At 46.2% G+C, this 14,710-nt stretch overlaps 1 protein-coding gene across 1 annotated transcript in view; it reads left to right on the top strand.

Moving 5' to 3' along the window:
* The first annotated feature begins 9,133 nt into the window (after positions 1–9,133).
* The window catches only part of Tnfrsf1b (TNF receptor superfamily member 1B), a 33,194-nt gene continuing 27,617 nt past the window's right edge, over positions 9,134–14,710 (top strand). The window contains exon 1 of the mRNA XM_052177996.1: positions 9,134–9,298. Coding sequence (XP_052033956.1) covers positions 9,221–9,298 — 78 coding nt within the window. The 5' untranslated portion in view covers positions 9,134–9,220. The remainder of the gene's footprint in view (positions 9,299–14,710) is intronic.

The raw sequence follows: 14,710 nt of genomic DNA, 5'->3' as shown, positions 1-14,710 counted from the left end.
CTGCAGCATTCTGTGGAAAAAACAGAGGACATGCCTTCTCCCCCAATATTAAATCAGGATCATGGCATATGTTAGTAAGTGAATTCCTTCATTTCACCTAGACATCAATATGTCTAATTACAAGATGTCATATACATTTAGCAAGGAGTTTCTTGGCATCTAAATTTTAAAATTTTCTTAAAAACATGCAAGCATAATTTAAATTATATGTACAGGGACACGATTTCCCCTCTCTTCTTTCTTCCAAGAAGATATTGTTTTATTAATTTAAGTTGGAACACAAAGTATAAACCATAACATAGGCAATAACTATGTAATTATATAAAATATAGTTGCTTTTTCTGTTAGAGCAGTTGCAACTAGACAGCCTAAAAATGAATCATTAGTCACATGTACATATTTTTTTAATCTTTTAAATTAGAAATATGAATATCATTTATCTGTAATAACTAAGTCCTCTAGGATTAACACCATTACGTGGTAGAGGTAGAAATTGAGGACATCAAGAACAAATCTTTATAATTTGATGTGCACAAAATATAAAATTATTTCAAATACCTAAAGGACAGTCATTTAGAGAACATATCCTTTGTTCTTAGAAATTTGAATCACATTTGTATAAACTGTAAATATTAAGAATTAGCAGTATTAAAAATGGACCAATTTTAAGCAATTATAAACCATGAGCTATGTATATCTACTATTATTAAAAGCTTGACCTTTAACATCTTAAAAATAGCTGCTATAGCACCCAATTCAGGTATCTGTGTTGAAGCAGGGAGAAACTTAAAGGAATAAACATGTGATCTGATAGTACAAATTATCTTTTGGATAACAATTATTAATTTTGCCTAAAAATGCTTGCCATGTAATAGATCAACCATTAATAATAAATTTGATTGTTGCTTGAAGCAAGGAACAAACGTTTCCTACCTTGAAAACAGAGGTTTAAGACCTTTTGTGGCAAGCTTAAAATGAGGTAAATATAAGATAAAGCCAATTAATATATCCTAACAACTTTTGAAAGCCATTTACCTAAAAATTCTAAAAGTCTATAGGAGCAAGGGCCTGTAACAAACATTCTATGAACATTATACACTGAAAATTTTAAGATCTTAACTTCTAGTATTGAAACAGAGACAAAACACTTTTTCTCACAAGACATAAGGCTGTTAGCCATTCCTTGAGGCAAAACTTTCTAATGAAATTGTTTTGTTGTCTCTTTAAAATTAGAAGCAAATGCTTTTATAATTATCAGAATGTAAAGCAAAAAACCAACCCTTTAAATTTACAATAATTTTATAGGGAGTAGACAGGCCAAATGTTAATGCTTTTATAGCCTCCTTGACCTTTCATAGATTTGAACTGCATTTTAACCCACACCTGGATAAGTCAAAAACTTTTTTTTTTTTTTTTTTTTTTTTAAGCCAAACACTCCCTAGGTGGGGCCTGTAAGGCAGAAACAATTTCTCAAGCTTCCTCACTAGCTTCCCCTGAGGCAACTCTAAGCTTTGCATTAACTCAAATGTAAATTTTTTTTATCTGCCCTAGGATCCACCTTGAGTCCTTGGCAAGGACATTGTATGAGATTCCTCAAATGTAAATATCTTCTAATCTGAGCCTTTTATCTAAGACCAGACCCAAACCTACAAGGACAATTTAAGGATTAAACAAAAGAAACCTGTAATTTCATGGTCAAAGGAACCTACTTGATATCAAATACATTTCCACAGAGATCTCTTTTTTAATCTTGGAGGGTTAAATTTTGCTCCTACCATTGTAGCCTATAAACTTGTGGAAAAGTGGCAATGGGCCCCTAAAACCCATAGCTGTATCACTCTCAAAATTATCTTAATTACAAAATGTTAACAATTACGAGCCTGCAAACTGAAAACTGTAGCCAATGACACACTGATTTTTATTGTAACTCAATGTTTTCTTGCAATATTAGAGCACAATTGTAATTTTGGAAGCAAATCTCAATTTTAAACAATCTATTTTCTTTAAAATTAATGGCAAACACATATTTACAGCACAAGGTTTGTATGCCAGTTCTTATGTTCAAGTGTATAACAGTGTAACTTATTAAAGAGACAATATTTTAAATCTTAATCTTCATTAAGTCTAATCTCCAGGCCAAGATTCACATGAAACACCATGCCAATTTAGGAGCGTCCCAAAGGCCTGTATTTCCTGGATTGCGTCATGCCACGTGGTGTTCAAAATGGCGACTACCCTAAACTACCAGCCTTAACCATCATGCCACGTGTTCAAAATGGCGACTACCCTAAACTACCAGCCTTAACCTAACTTTTGTTAATAACATTATACCTTTTAAATCATGTGCAGTGACTTAAGCCAATACTCTATAGTCAAGACATGCAAAATATACCTTTAAATCCAATTATAAACAAGAACAAGGCATGAGTGGCGTTAGGCCACGTGTAGTTAGTTAAGATAGCTCTAACACTGAATCACCAGTTTTAAACTAACCTTTTCTTAATAACACTATACCTTTTACATAATAACCAATTTATTTATAACTCTTTAGTCAAGAAATGTAAAGCCTTATATCATTAAAACCAATTAGAAACAAGTATAAAGCGACTACATGAATTTCACAAGCCAAACCAAAGTCTTCCCAAATCTCGAGGTTTCTGGGCTTTAAGAGCGGCTTTTTCCCCAGCCATGCTTGCCTCTTGGGTGAGTGAGCTACGCTGCTGCAGCGTGGCTTTGAATCAATCCCCACACAAACTGTGGCTAGCTCAAGAGGTTACCAGCAGATGTAATCTTTACCAATTTTTCCTTTTTAACATGAAACAGTCATTCACACAAAGACACAGAGAGGACATAAACATACACATAGACAGTCGGTGCACCGGGACAAACACGGAAAGATACACAGAAAGTTAAGCGTGCTTGTTAAGCAATTGCATCCATTTTCCTCTTTAAACAGCTCTTAGAAGCTGTGGACATATGCCTATTTTTAAAAACCCCTTTCTTTTCGCCGAAATCAGCTCTTACGAGCTTTGGGCAAATGCCTACCAAATTCCTTCCCCATATTTCCCTATCTTATCAACCCAAGCAGTCCTGCGCTGGGTCCACGCAGTATGCTTGAAAAACTGTATCCATTCCTGCACTCACAACCATAGACACGAATTCACTAGCGCTAGTTTTGCCCTCTATGTTGCTTACCGTGCGGACACCATTAATTTTCACCTTTTTCTGCGAAGCTTCGCTGGATAGGGCTACCTCAAGAAATTCTCTCGTGCCAGGTCTTCCCACGTTCAGGCGCCACTATGTAGCCGCCCGCAGCCACATGTAAACTGGGTTACCTGTTGAGAGAATTTTGGGGTCATAGGGAAGAGTGGCGAAAAGAAAGTACGGCTAAGTCAATGTTCACTGATCAAAGCCGTAAACTTTAATGGCGCCGGACCTTTTAACAGTTCGGGCAAACCCTTCCCCCCAGACTCCAGGCTGAGTTCCGGTGGAAGTTGTCTAGCTTCTCTTGGAGGTCTTCGTCTTGACTGCTCCGGCAGCTGGGTGGGTCACCTGTTTAATTCAGGAATCCCTATACCAGGAAGAACAATGAACTTAACCTTTACTACGTGCACTCCACCCTAGGTGGAGCAGGATCCTGGCTAACTGGGAGAAGTTAACCTTGACCAAAGTCAAACTCTGACCAAGTGCAAGACTGCCCCAATATGGCTCTGTACATTTGCTCTCTAGAACATTTCTGAGCCCTGGTTGAGTAAACCCCCAGGATTTAGAGCCCACAGATCTGAGGCCTCAACTGAAATTTTCTGTGTTATTTTTCATACTAAGGCGGAAAATAGTCTAGAGAAACATCAGACTCAAAGCAGTTGTCCTTGGGAAGAAATGGCATGAGAGAGGACTGTAGCTCAGAGGCAAAGACATCTAGTTTATTGACAAAGTGAAAGAGTTTGAAATAAGGGGTTGGAGAGATGTCTTAGCATTAGTTAAGAGTGTTTGCCACTCTTTCAGAGGACTTGAGTTCAGTTCATAGCACCCGTGGCAGCACCTAGCACCTATAACATCAGCCCTAGAGGGATGTGTGTGTGCGCGTGCATGTATATGTGCATGTGCATGTGCATGTGTATATGTGCATACATGTATATGTGTATGTGCATGTGTATGTGTGCACACATGTGTATGTGTATGTGCATGTGCATGTGTATGTGTGCACACATGTGTATGTGCATGTGCATGTGTATGTGTGCACACATGTGTATGTATATGTGTATGTGCATGTGTGCACACATGTGTATGTGTATGTGCATGTGTATGTGTATTTGAATGTGTTTTCCTTAGCCATTCTTCACTAGATTGGACTATCTGGCTAACTAGCTTACTGCAGGACTCCGTTGTTTCTACTCATATGCTGGGAGAACAGACTGCCTACCACACCCACACACCATTTTGCGGGTGCTGGTTATCTGAATTCTAGTGTCGAAGCTCTTGTGGCAAACACTTGACCATTGAACTCTGCCCCCTTGTTTATTTATTTCTCTTTAAAAGGCATTTACTGATCACACATTTAAAAGCCTTATAACATAACCATATACAATGTACAGTGATCTATTCCTTAAGGGCCAGTCCAGGAGAGCCTCTTAGATAATGATTTAACAATAAATATTGGCCAAGCAGCTGGATCGTTTTAGAGACTTGGAAAAGACAACTCAGAATAGAGATTTTGAATGCCTCCTAGCAACCTTCCCCCAATTGACTGGGTCCTCTTTGAGGCCCAGAGGTGGGAAGATCTGTGCCCCTAGGCAGGGGGGACCCTGCTTCACAGGAGTTGAGGATGGTGACAGCGTTTTTGGAGGTGGGTGGTCAATACTCTACCTCCCAGCATGAATGACTAGTGCAGCCCAAGATATACATGGTGTGTGTGTGTGTGTGTATGTGTGTGTGTGCATGTATGTGTCTAGGGATACATACAGGTGGGAGGACAGGCAGAAGAGCCAGTTGTGAGTCTGTGGCTAACACAGCTTCCTGCTCGTGAGTTTAGTCTGTGACTCACCGAGGGGCTGGCCCAGAACACTCAAGGTGTAGAGATATAAGCATAGGCAAGACTCAGGCAATAAAGGTCCTGACTGGGACCAGTGAGAGGGAAGAACAGGGATCTCATTGCCTAGAAGCAGCTATATATGCCTGGGTTCCTAGAGGCCATGTTGGAAAGAGATTGCTTTATGGCTGTTTCTAGGAGTTTACTCAGAAAAGAATGTCAGAGATTCTTTCTCTTGGTAGAAGCTGCCTCCCCCCAGCATACCTCCAGCCACTGGCTGAGGTGTGCTGCATCTCAACCCTCTGATGACTTCTTCAGTCCAAGGTGTGTGTGTGTGTGTGTGTGTGTGTGTGTGTGTGTTATTAAAAAAAAATTGTTAGGGGCTGGAGAGATGACTCAGAGGTTAAGAGCACTAACCACTCTTCCAGAAGTCCTGAATTCAATTCCCAGCAACCACATGGTGGTTTACAATCATCTGTAATGAAATTTGACGCCCTCTTCTGGTGTGTCTGAAGACGGCTACAGTGTACTCATATACATAAAATAAATAAGCAAATCTTTTTTTTTTTTAAAGTCAGGTCATCAAGGGTCTGGTAAGATGGTACAGTGAACACTTTGCAAGCATGAGACCCATGTCTGCATCCCCAGCACCCATGGTGGGGGCTAAAAATACCAGAGTGGATATTGTGGTCCTCCTGTAATCTTAGACTCAGGAGTTAGAAACAGGATCTGTGGAGCATGCTAGCTAGACCAGTCAAATGGTGAGCTGTGGGCTCAAGTGAGAGACTGTACCTCACAAGACTGAGAATTGACACTTGACATTAACTTCTGCTCTCAATGAACATGTATGTGCCTCTGAGTGTGCACACACACACACACACACACACCACCACCACCACCACCACCACCACCACCATAGCAGAAGTCTTCCTTTCTAGAAAACAATGCAGATGGGGCAAAAAGAGTCCATCTCAGCAGGGTCAATGGACAGTTATATTTCTCTTGAGGAGAAGTGGGTGGGGAGGGCTATTGGATCCTTACCTGACTTTCCAGCCACTGTCCCAAGAGAAGATATCTGAACACAGTTCTATCCAAATTGTTCCTCGGGGCCTCAGTGTGTCCCTAGAAGTTCTAGAGTACTTGGCTGTGGAAGATGATAAGAGGGACTCTATGCAGCTGCACACAAGCCACTACCCTTGCTGCGTGAAGACTTTCCAATGTGGCTGCTTTGGGGTTACCATGCTATCTGTAGGAAGGTCCAACAAACTCATTGGCTCCCCAGGGTGAACTTGGTTAGATTCATGCTTTGATTTGTCATTAGGACCATATGAAGAGACGGGTAGGCCAACACAGGCACAACACATAAACAAGCAAAAGAAGAAAAAAGAAAAAAATCAGTCATGGGATGCTGGCACTGGGGTTTTGGAGATACAGTTTCTGGCACATTCTCTCTGGGTGCATACAGGTGCCCATGTCAGAGGGTGAAGCCTGTGTTGACTAATGCTGGAGTGCTTCCTCTCAGAGGCTCGCCAGGCCACCTGCATACAGTAAGTGCTCAGTTAGCAACGAGGGCACCCCTGCTTGCTCTGCCTTTCAAAGGTGAGTCTTCTGTTTGCAGAAACAGAGATGTCAGCTTGTTGGGGTGCGAGGCAACAGGGTTGGGGCTCTCCTGGGATGTAGGGAGGTACCAGATTCAGATGCCCTGTCTGTGACCCCTAATCAAGCCACCATCCTATCTGCATCATATATCTGCTGACTGATATATGAATAATGGGACCTTTTCTGTACTATAGGGCTGATGGGCTAAAAGGTGAATGGTGGGGTTGGTAGAGCCAAGGGCTGACTGGATTAGACTGGATTCCAATCCTGATATATACTTATTCATGCGTTCATGCTCCCACACTTGGTGGTTTGAGACAAGGTTTCTCTATATGGCCCTGGCTATCCTGATATTCACTATATATATTCACTATATAATCAAGCCTTGAAGAACTCACTGAGCTCTTCCTCCCTAGTGCTGGAATTAAAGGCATGCACCGCCATGTCTGGCTAGCATTCATCTCTTTATTGTCTCTTGTGTATACTTAGCAGAAGTCCTCACTCACTTCTGCATTATTGAGCTGTTCCTATTGTGTGCTTCCTAGGCACAAAGGGAATAGCCAGAACAGTATGGTGTACCTGTGTCCTAGGGGACTGTGTAATGCAACAGAGTGAGCAGTGACTGGGCTGTGTAGGAGCCCTCTTGGCTTCGAAGGTAACTAAACTGGGTTTGAATCTACAGTCCTCCCTCCTAGCTGTGGAAGGTCCTACAAAACTTCATTTCCCCCCTACAAGACCACGTGTACTAGCAGACATATGTTGCTGACCCTGAGTAGTCAGTCTTCCAGTAACTGCTGGTTTCACAATTACTGAGCGTTATTAATGTGAACAAGAGATCTCTGGTGAAGATTTGCAAGGCACCTGCACAGGTGCTGAGTTAGCTGTCAGGGATGGCGTAGGGGTGTCAGGTCAGGTCAGGTTGAACTATTTCTACAGCATAACAGCTGATGCTATATAAAGTCATAACTAGCATTTTAAAAACTCATCAGGGTAGAGTCACTGTGATTGGTATTGGTGGATTTATAAGAAAGAGAAACACACACACACACACACACCATTTATATTTACTCCTTACCTCTTACTATGTAGATTTTGCCAGCAAGGCTATCGTCAACTGTGCCCCACTGACCTTGGATAAGAACCATGAGACCAAGTCATCCCCTTCTCTTTATAATATATGAGGTGTGTGATGCTGAGCCGCAGAATACAAAGCTAGGAACTAGCCTACGGCCTCCCGTGTGTGATTCTTGGTGGCATTGTTTCCTGGCTGGAGAGGATGCGTTAATTGGACCCACTGGGCAGGTTCCAGGGCAGAGCACTGAATCTTGCTTCTGACAGGTGACACTTCATCCCTGGCTTCCAGCTTTCTCAGATGGACCAGACCACGTCACCCTCGTGTCTTCTGCAGGAGCCTGCTCAGTGGCTATACCCCTCTGAAGAGGGCTTAAGGTTGTGGGCTGAGTCCTGTGTCTCAGAAACATGTGGGAACCAGGTGATTTCCCAGGCTCCTGACCAGCAGGTGGGATTTTCCATCCTCCCAAGGGTCAGTTCCCAGTTTCTCCCCAGAACCTAAAAGTACCTTGTGAGGTGGCCCTCACAAGGGCCAGTGGCTACAAGTCTCTCAGCATCTCTATCAGCCTACAGTGGGAGAGTGTGTGTGCATGAGGAGGGGCAGAAGAGCTGCCTGCCTCCCTGCCCACCCCACCTCTCCACATGCTCCCTGTGCAGGGCTGTAGGGATACACAGTGTCCTTGGGCTGCCAGATGACAGCTACAGTGAACTGGCAGATGAGGTCGGTTCTAGGAAGCAAGGCTTTCTGGATGGCTTTCTCCCTCAATTTCTGTTTACTGATCAGCCAAGGGAACTCAGAAGAGGACTGCTCTTACCTATAGTTCCAAGTATGGTTAAGGAACGAATGAAACATACTAAAAAGAGCTGTGCCTATACAATGCTGCTTATGCTGTGCCTATACACTTGGAGTAGGCAGACATATGCTGCATGTTATAGGAGCCAGATTATGTAACTCATATTAATAAACTCCACGAGAAAATGCAAACATTCACATGTAGTTAGCCTGGTTCTAAAGTCTAACTGAGTGGATTATCTAGAAGGCTTTGGTTCTCCTGAGTGGTGTCAACTTTGGGGCTGCTTTTCCCAGGGTCCTATCACGAAGAGTAGGAAGTCCCTGAGATCGGCGACGGGTTGATGGAGACAGATCAGCTGAGGGGAGGCTCAAGCAGGGTGCCCAGTCACGAATATAGTGGGCACCTGTTTTCAGCACCAGTCTTTTCCCCACCACTAGAAGGGTGTCTCAAAGGGGAAGGGGTGATAGAGACTCAGTCACTCCGGGAAGCGATGCTAGAGAAAGAAGCCCAGAGCGGCCAGAGAATCACAAATGGAGGTGTCCAGCTAAAGCAGAGGACTCTGCGTAAAGGGGCGTGTCCTCAGGGCACAGCCCCGCCCATTCCCGCCCTCCCCCACCCCCTGGTCTGCCCTAGCTCCTGGCCTGGGGGTTTCGCTTTCAGTCACCAGCTAGAGCGCAGCTGAGGCCCTAGAGCTCCAGGCACAAGGGCGGGAGCCAACGCCGCCCCTATGGCGCCCGCCGCCCTCTGGGTCGCGCTGGTCATCGAACTGCAGCTGTGGGCCACCGGGCACACAGTGCCCGCCCAGGTGGGTGACTCTTGGGGTCACGGGGGACAGCTGCGCATCACAAAGTGCCTATCCCAGCTACTGCACAATTCCGGGACAGCTCGAGAGGCCATCCCACCCCCAGCAGACACGCGCCACGCGCCTCTGGGAACCCACTGGGGACCCGAAGCCTGGCGCGTTGGGAGCCTGGGGTAGTACTCGGTTCCCGCAGCTTCACGTTTCAGAAATACCCGGTGGCTCTCTCCGCGAGCTTGGTCAGGGCTCCAATAACACCCAGCCAGGCTCAGGAGCACCGTTCAGCCTTGCGAAGTCCCTTCTGTCCCGCGGTCTCGAAGCGGGAAGGAGTGGGGCCACTGCCTGACGGCTTGAGCGGGTTGCGTCTTCTGAAGACTTCCTTCTCTGCGCCATGGTTTGTCTCTTTCTTAGAAATACTGGGATTGCTAGATGTCGACGGGGCCAGGAGTCTAAGTAGGCTCCTGATGTTAAGAGACCGACCGTTGGGGAGTGAGTCACTTCTCTGTTACCCAGATTGCTCCCATGGATCCGCCTGCTGTGTTCAGGGGACATTTCAGGATGTTCTCTATGTACTGGCAGAGAGGGCAGCTACCCCAAGGAACCTCGGGAAAATGGACCAATTAGAGATCCCAGTATCCGGTATTCACATTACTCACACAAGATCAGGGTCACATCTAGAGTGGTCTTTTTTTTTTTTTTTCTCTTCCTCCTACTTCCTGTCTCCATTGATTGAAGACTGGGTAAAAAAAGGCAGATTATAGGTATGGGAAAGTGAGGCTCAGAGAAAATACCTTTTCTGAAGGGCATAAAGGGAGCTTGCTGTACTGATAAGCCTTTGCTTTGCTCCATATATGCTTTCTGCCTCCTGAGCCCATCCTGAGAGACAGGATGGGCTTATCTGACTGCAGGGGAGTAGAGTGGCAGGTGGCTTCTGTGGCCCCAGACCATTTGGTCTTCTCAGGATTCAAAGGAATGGACTCATACTCCGTGGGTGTAGGCCCTCAGGGAGGTGTCGAGGATGGACTCTGGATCAGTACAGTCCCAGTTCTGAGGGCTGAGTGTGAATGTGCCTGGTTGTGGTCATAAGCCTGACTGAGGATTGTGCTCTGAACTCCAAGGAAGGATGGGTCTGTGGGCACTGAGCTGGGGTCTGTCCCTGGGGCCAGAGCACAGGAGCTTCTGTACCGGATGGGACATGCAAGGCTCTGTGGGATCCAGGGGAAATGATGGTTTGACTGAAGGTGTTTCCCTCACACTTCCTTCCCGACCTGACCAGTCCCAGGCCAGCTTAGACCTTCTGCTACTAATGCTGTGGACTCTTAGCTAGTCTGCCTGTGTTCCAACTCCCACAAACCCTTCTTTGACAGAGAGACCGTGCTCAAGCCCAGACACCCCTGTCTGGGAAGCCTTTGTGTCTCCTAGTGGTAGAGGCCAAACCCCTCCTTACCTCCCAGGTATTCCAGCCCAGATGGAGGTATCTGTGCTGCCTGCTCACATGAACCTGTGCTCTGTGAAGCTGATAACTGGTGTCTACATTGTGCATGTATGGCCCCTCTTGACACATTGTCCACTTGACAGCCCTTAACACTTCTGAGCCTTTTGTAAACACCTGTTCACCAGAAAGGCCTGTACATATCCACCCACTTCCAGATGACCTGCTCTATAGAGCATAGATTCCGGTCTACTTTTTATTCTCCATATATCTCACCCACCTCAAGGGTAGGAGGGGACCTTTAGCTATAACCTGTGCAAGCCTTCTCATGATTGATTCCACAGTATAGCTCCTGGTTTGGGCACACTCAAGTGCCAGAAACTGTGTTGGGCACTTTGTCACAGCTTGGCACTGAAACTTCCCTTCCAGCTGTTTCTACAAGGTGGGTACCGTTGTTCCACTGAAAGGTGTGGGGACCGGTGACAAGCTGTGGCGTTTGCCAGAATCACAGAACTGGGAGGTGGTGGGGTAAGATTTGAAGGCAAGTTGCTGGCCTGACTCCCAACATGCTTTCCCCAGACCTTCCCTTACCTGTATTCCCACTCCTACCCCTATTAGGGACTCAGAGATATTGTGTGTAGTGGGACTGGGCAGCAGAGAGAGCCCTGAGGACATTTGAGTAAGTTTGAGGGGCATCAAACTCACTTTACCCTTCACCTATTCAACCATTCGTTTATTTGGCAAATAAAGCACGTGAAGCAGGGTAGGTGAGCACTTGTTCTGGTCTTACTTAGCCTGATGTGAATGGCCTCCCATCCCTGAGATTCACAGGGCTGAGGACCTCTGCTAGCTGCTCGAGCCAGAGTCTGTAGCATCCCAGGCTGGCCCTGGAGTGGATTAGGTACCTGCAGTACTGCTGAGCCTCTCAGACTCCTCCCTTCTTTCCTCCTATCTCTGTCTTTTGTTTGATGGCTGACATCCTTCTGGGGCATCTGTATTGTGACTGAGGATGTGGCTTGGTATTGGGACCTTCATCTGGCAGTGGCCAGGTGATCAGGTACCCTGGTACAGTGCCATCCTTCCATCACCTCTCCTGGCATTCGTCCATATGTGCTTCACACACTGCCCACTGGCCAGCTCGAGGAAACTACCTCCAGAACCCCAGAAGCCACACAGCCAGAAGGTCACACACTTCACGGACTTGGGGTTTGCTCAGAACTGCCCTGGTTATATGGGTTACATTTGTTTTTATTTACCCCCCACCCCACCCCCACTCATGGTAGTAGAGAATTTGCTTGGCTTTTTTTTTTTTATTTTTTAAGAAAAGAAAAAAAAAAGTCTTCTGTAGCCCAGGCCTGGCCTTCAGATCCCTATGCTGTTCAGGATGACCTTGAAGTCCAGATCATCTGTGCTCATCTCCAGAGCTGGGATTACAGCTGTGTGCCGTCAACACCGGACTTACGTAGGTCTGGACATGTGTCCCTGCATGCTAGGCAGCACTTAATCATCTGGGCTACGTGCTGAGGGCGTCTCTGGCATTCTGGGGTTGAAGAATGGCCTGGACTATTGTCCTGGTCCCTGGCCAAGTGGCTTCCTGGAGCATTTGTACATCTCCAAGGCTGGGCGACACTTCGACACTTTTTGCCCCTTGCTACCCAATACTAGTCAGGGTAGCTTTGTAGGGAAAGGGGAGCGTTCACCCGAGGTGCCTTTGTGGGGAAGAAGGGAGATGTTTGCCACCATGCCTGATAATATGTGTTGCATTTCTTGTTGCTCTTGCTGACAAGTTAATCACAACACTCAAGGTGGTGCAGGCAGGATTATCGGTTCAAGGCCATCCTTGGGTACCTGGGGATTTGAGATAACCATGGGCTTCATGAAACTGACTAAAAGAAGAGGAAAAAAAAAACCCAAAACATTTGGCTGAATGTCAGAGATAGTTGGCTGACCTTTGTAGTGAATCGTCACCCCATTTTGCAGCCAAATGTGTCAGGTTGGTGGGCAGATCCAGGTTCTGGTGGCTTGCATCTTTCAGAGTGTCTCTGTGCTTCTCCCCACTGCTGTATCAGATCTGATGAGCCAGAGACCCTCTCCCTAAATAGCTTACACCTCCTACCCCTACCCACCCTGGGTTATGATTGAGCCACCCCAGTGGTGGTGGCTGAGGGCCCTGGAGTTGGCAAGGAGGAAAGTTGGGGTTGGTACTGGGGGAGGTCCCAATGAGCAGACGTAAGGTGCACATGCTGTACCCCCCCAGTTCCAGACACTGTGAGGCACCAGCTCCCTCGGTCAGGGGCCAAGGCCCGAGTCACACATATGTCAGCCTGCAGCCTTCCTTTGCTGACCAGAGGCTGTGTGATCTGAGCCTCCCTCATTCCTCTGTACAGTGGAAACACACCCCTGGTGGTGGCTAGGACTGAGGCTTTGATGTCACTGATGTCTGTCTTGATTTGTGGTTATATGCAGTGTTCACAGCTAGGAAGGACTCAGGCCCCCATCAGTGCTTAGGCATCAGCTATCCAGTTGCCCCAAGTTCCTGCTTGAGTGAATTTGCTGCCTGGTACCCCAAACCAACTTACTTCCTGTCACCTTTTCCTGATGTACTTCCTGCCCCATGTCCCCTGGCTGGGCCCCTCCGATCACTTGCCTGACTGGGGTCTGGGACCCTGGGTAGTAGCAAAAGCTCTATGGTCAGGGAGTCACCATCTCACCCTTTCAGTTGCAGGTGCTAAATGTCACTTGGGGACGATGAGGAGTAGGGACAATGGGGACCATGATGAAGTTGGTAGGAGCACAGAAGGCTCTAGCTCTGTGCTTGTCAACCTGTGAGTCGTGACCCCCTTAGGCATCACGGAGGTCACCTGAGGCCATCTTGTGTATCTGATATTTACATTATGATTTATAACAGTAGCAAAACTACAGTTATAAAATGGCAAAAATCACTTTATGGTTGGGGGTCACCACAACATGAGGATTGGTATTAAAAGGTCACAGCGTTAGGAAGGTTGAGAACCTCTATTCTAGCTCATCCCTACATGTCCTTAGATCTCTCTCTTAAATCTCTTCCAGCTGAATTTGTGTATGTGTGTGTGTTAGAGAGACAGACAGACACACAGAGACAGAGAGACAGAGAGTCTGTTTACTTAATACCCAAGGTGGGAAAGCCATCTTCTGAACTGAAGCTGTCTAGTTCTCTATGCCTAAGTGACTTCTAAGACAGTACAACCTTGAGGAAGGATCACAGCCTGAGTATTAGTAGAGCAGAGTTTCATGGCTTGCTGTGTGTCCTTGCTCGGGTTATTTAACCTCTCTGATCCGAAACCTTCCAGCAGCACTAGTCTCAGTGTTCTCCCAGAAGCGGTGGAGCTGGCAGCTTTATGAGTCACAAGAAAAAAAGAACTGATGTCCTTTCCTTTTCCTTCCTTCCTTCCTTCCTTCCTTCCTTCCTTCCTTCCTTCCTTCCTTCCTTCCTTCCTTCCTTCCTTCCTCCTTATGTGTGAGTGGTGTGCTTGTACATTTGTAGGGATATTTGCCTATATATAGGTGCATGTCTGTATCTGAATAGATATTAGATATCTTCCTTGACCACTCTGCGGTTTATTCAACTGAGGTGGGTCTCTCACTGAACCCAGAGTTGGTCTCTCACTAGCCAGTTCATTCTGCGAGCTCTGTTTCCGCCCCCCTGTGCTGGGTTTATAATTAGCCGCCTCAGTTATGTGGGCTCTGGAGGGTCCCAGCTGTGGTCTTCAGGCAACACTTGTAGGCAAGTGTTTATCCCTGGAGCCAACTCTCCAGCCCTTTTTGCTCACTTTGTTCCCATTTGTTTAGGCTAGAATTCTTTCCCCATCTCAGGCCCCATTGGCAAGATTTAGCGGCTGCCTTTCAGCTTGCTCGAAGCTGGAGCGCTGATGTCCCTCCTGCTCCTGTCCCCTAGAACTTAGTGCCTTTGATATGTCAACAGTGAGGCATGCCCCCAGATGCTGAGG

The sequence above is a fragment of the Apodemus sylvaticus genome, chromosome 3 (genome assembly GCF_947179515.1).
Source record: "Apodemus sylvaticus chromosome 3, mApoSyl1.1, whole genome shotgun sequence".
Taxonomy (NCBI): domain Eukaryota; kingdom Metazoa; phylum Chordata; class Mammalia; order Rodentia; family Muridae; genus Apodemus; species Apodemus sylvaticus.
This window is presented reverse-complemented; position numbering and strand designations above follow the sequence as displayed.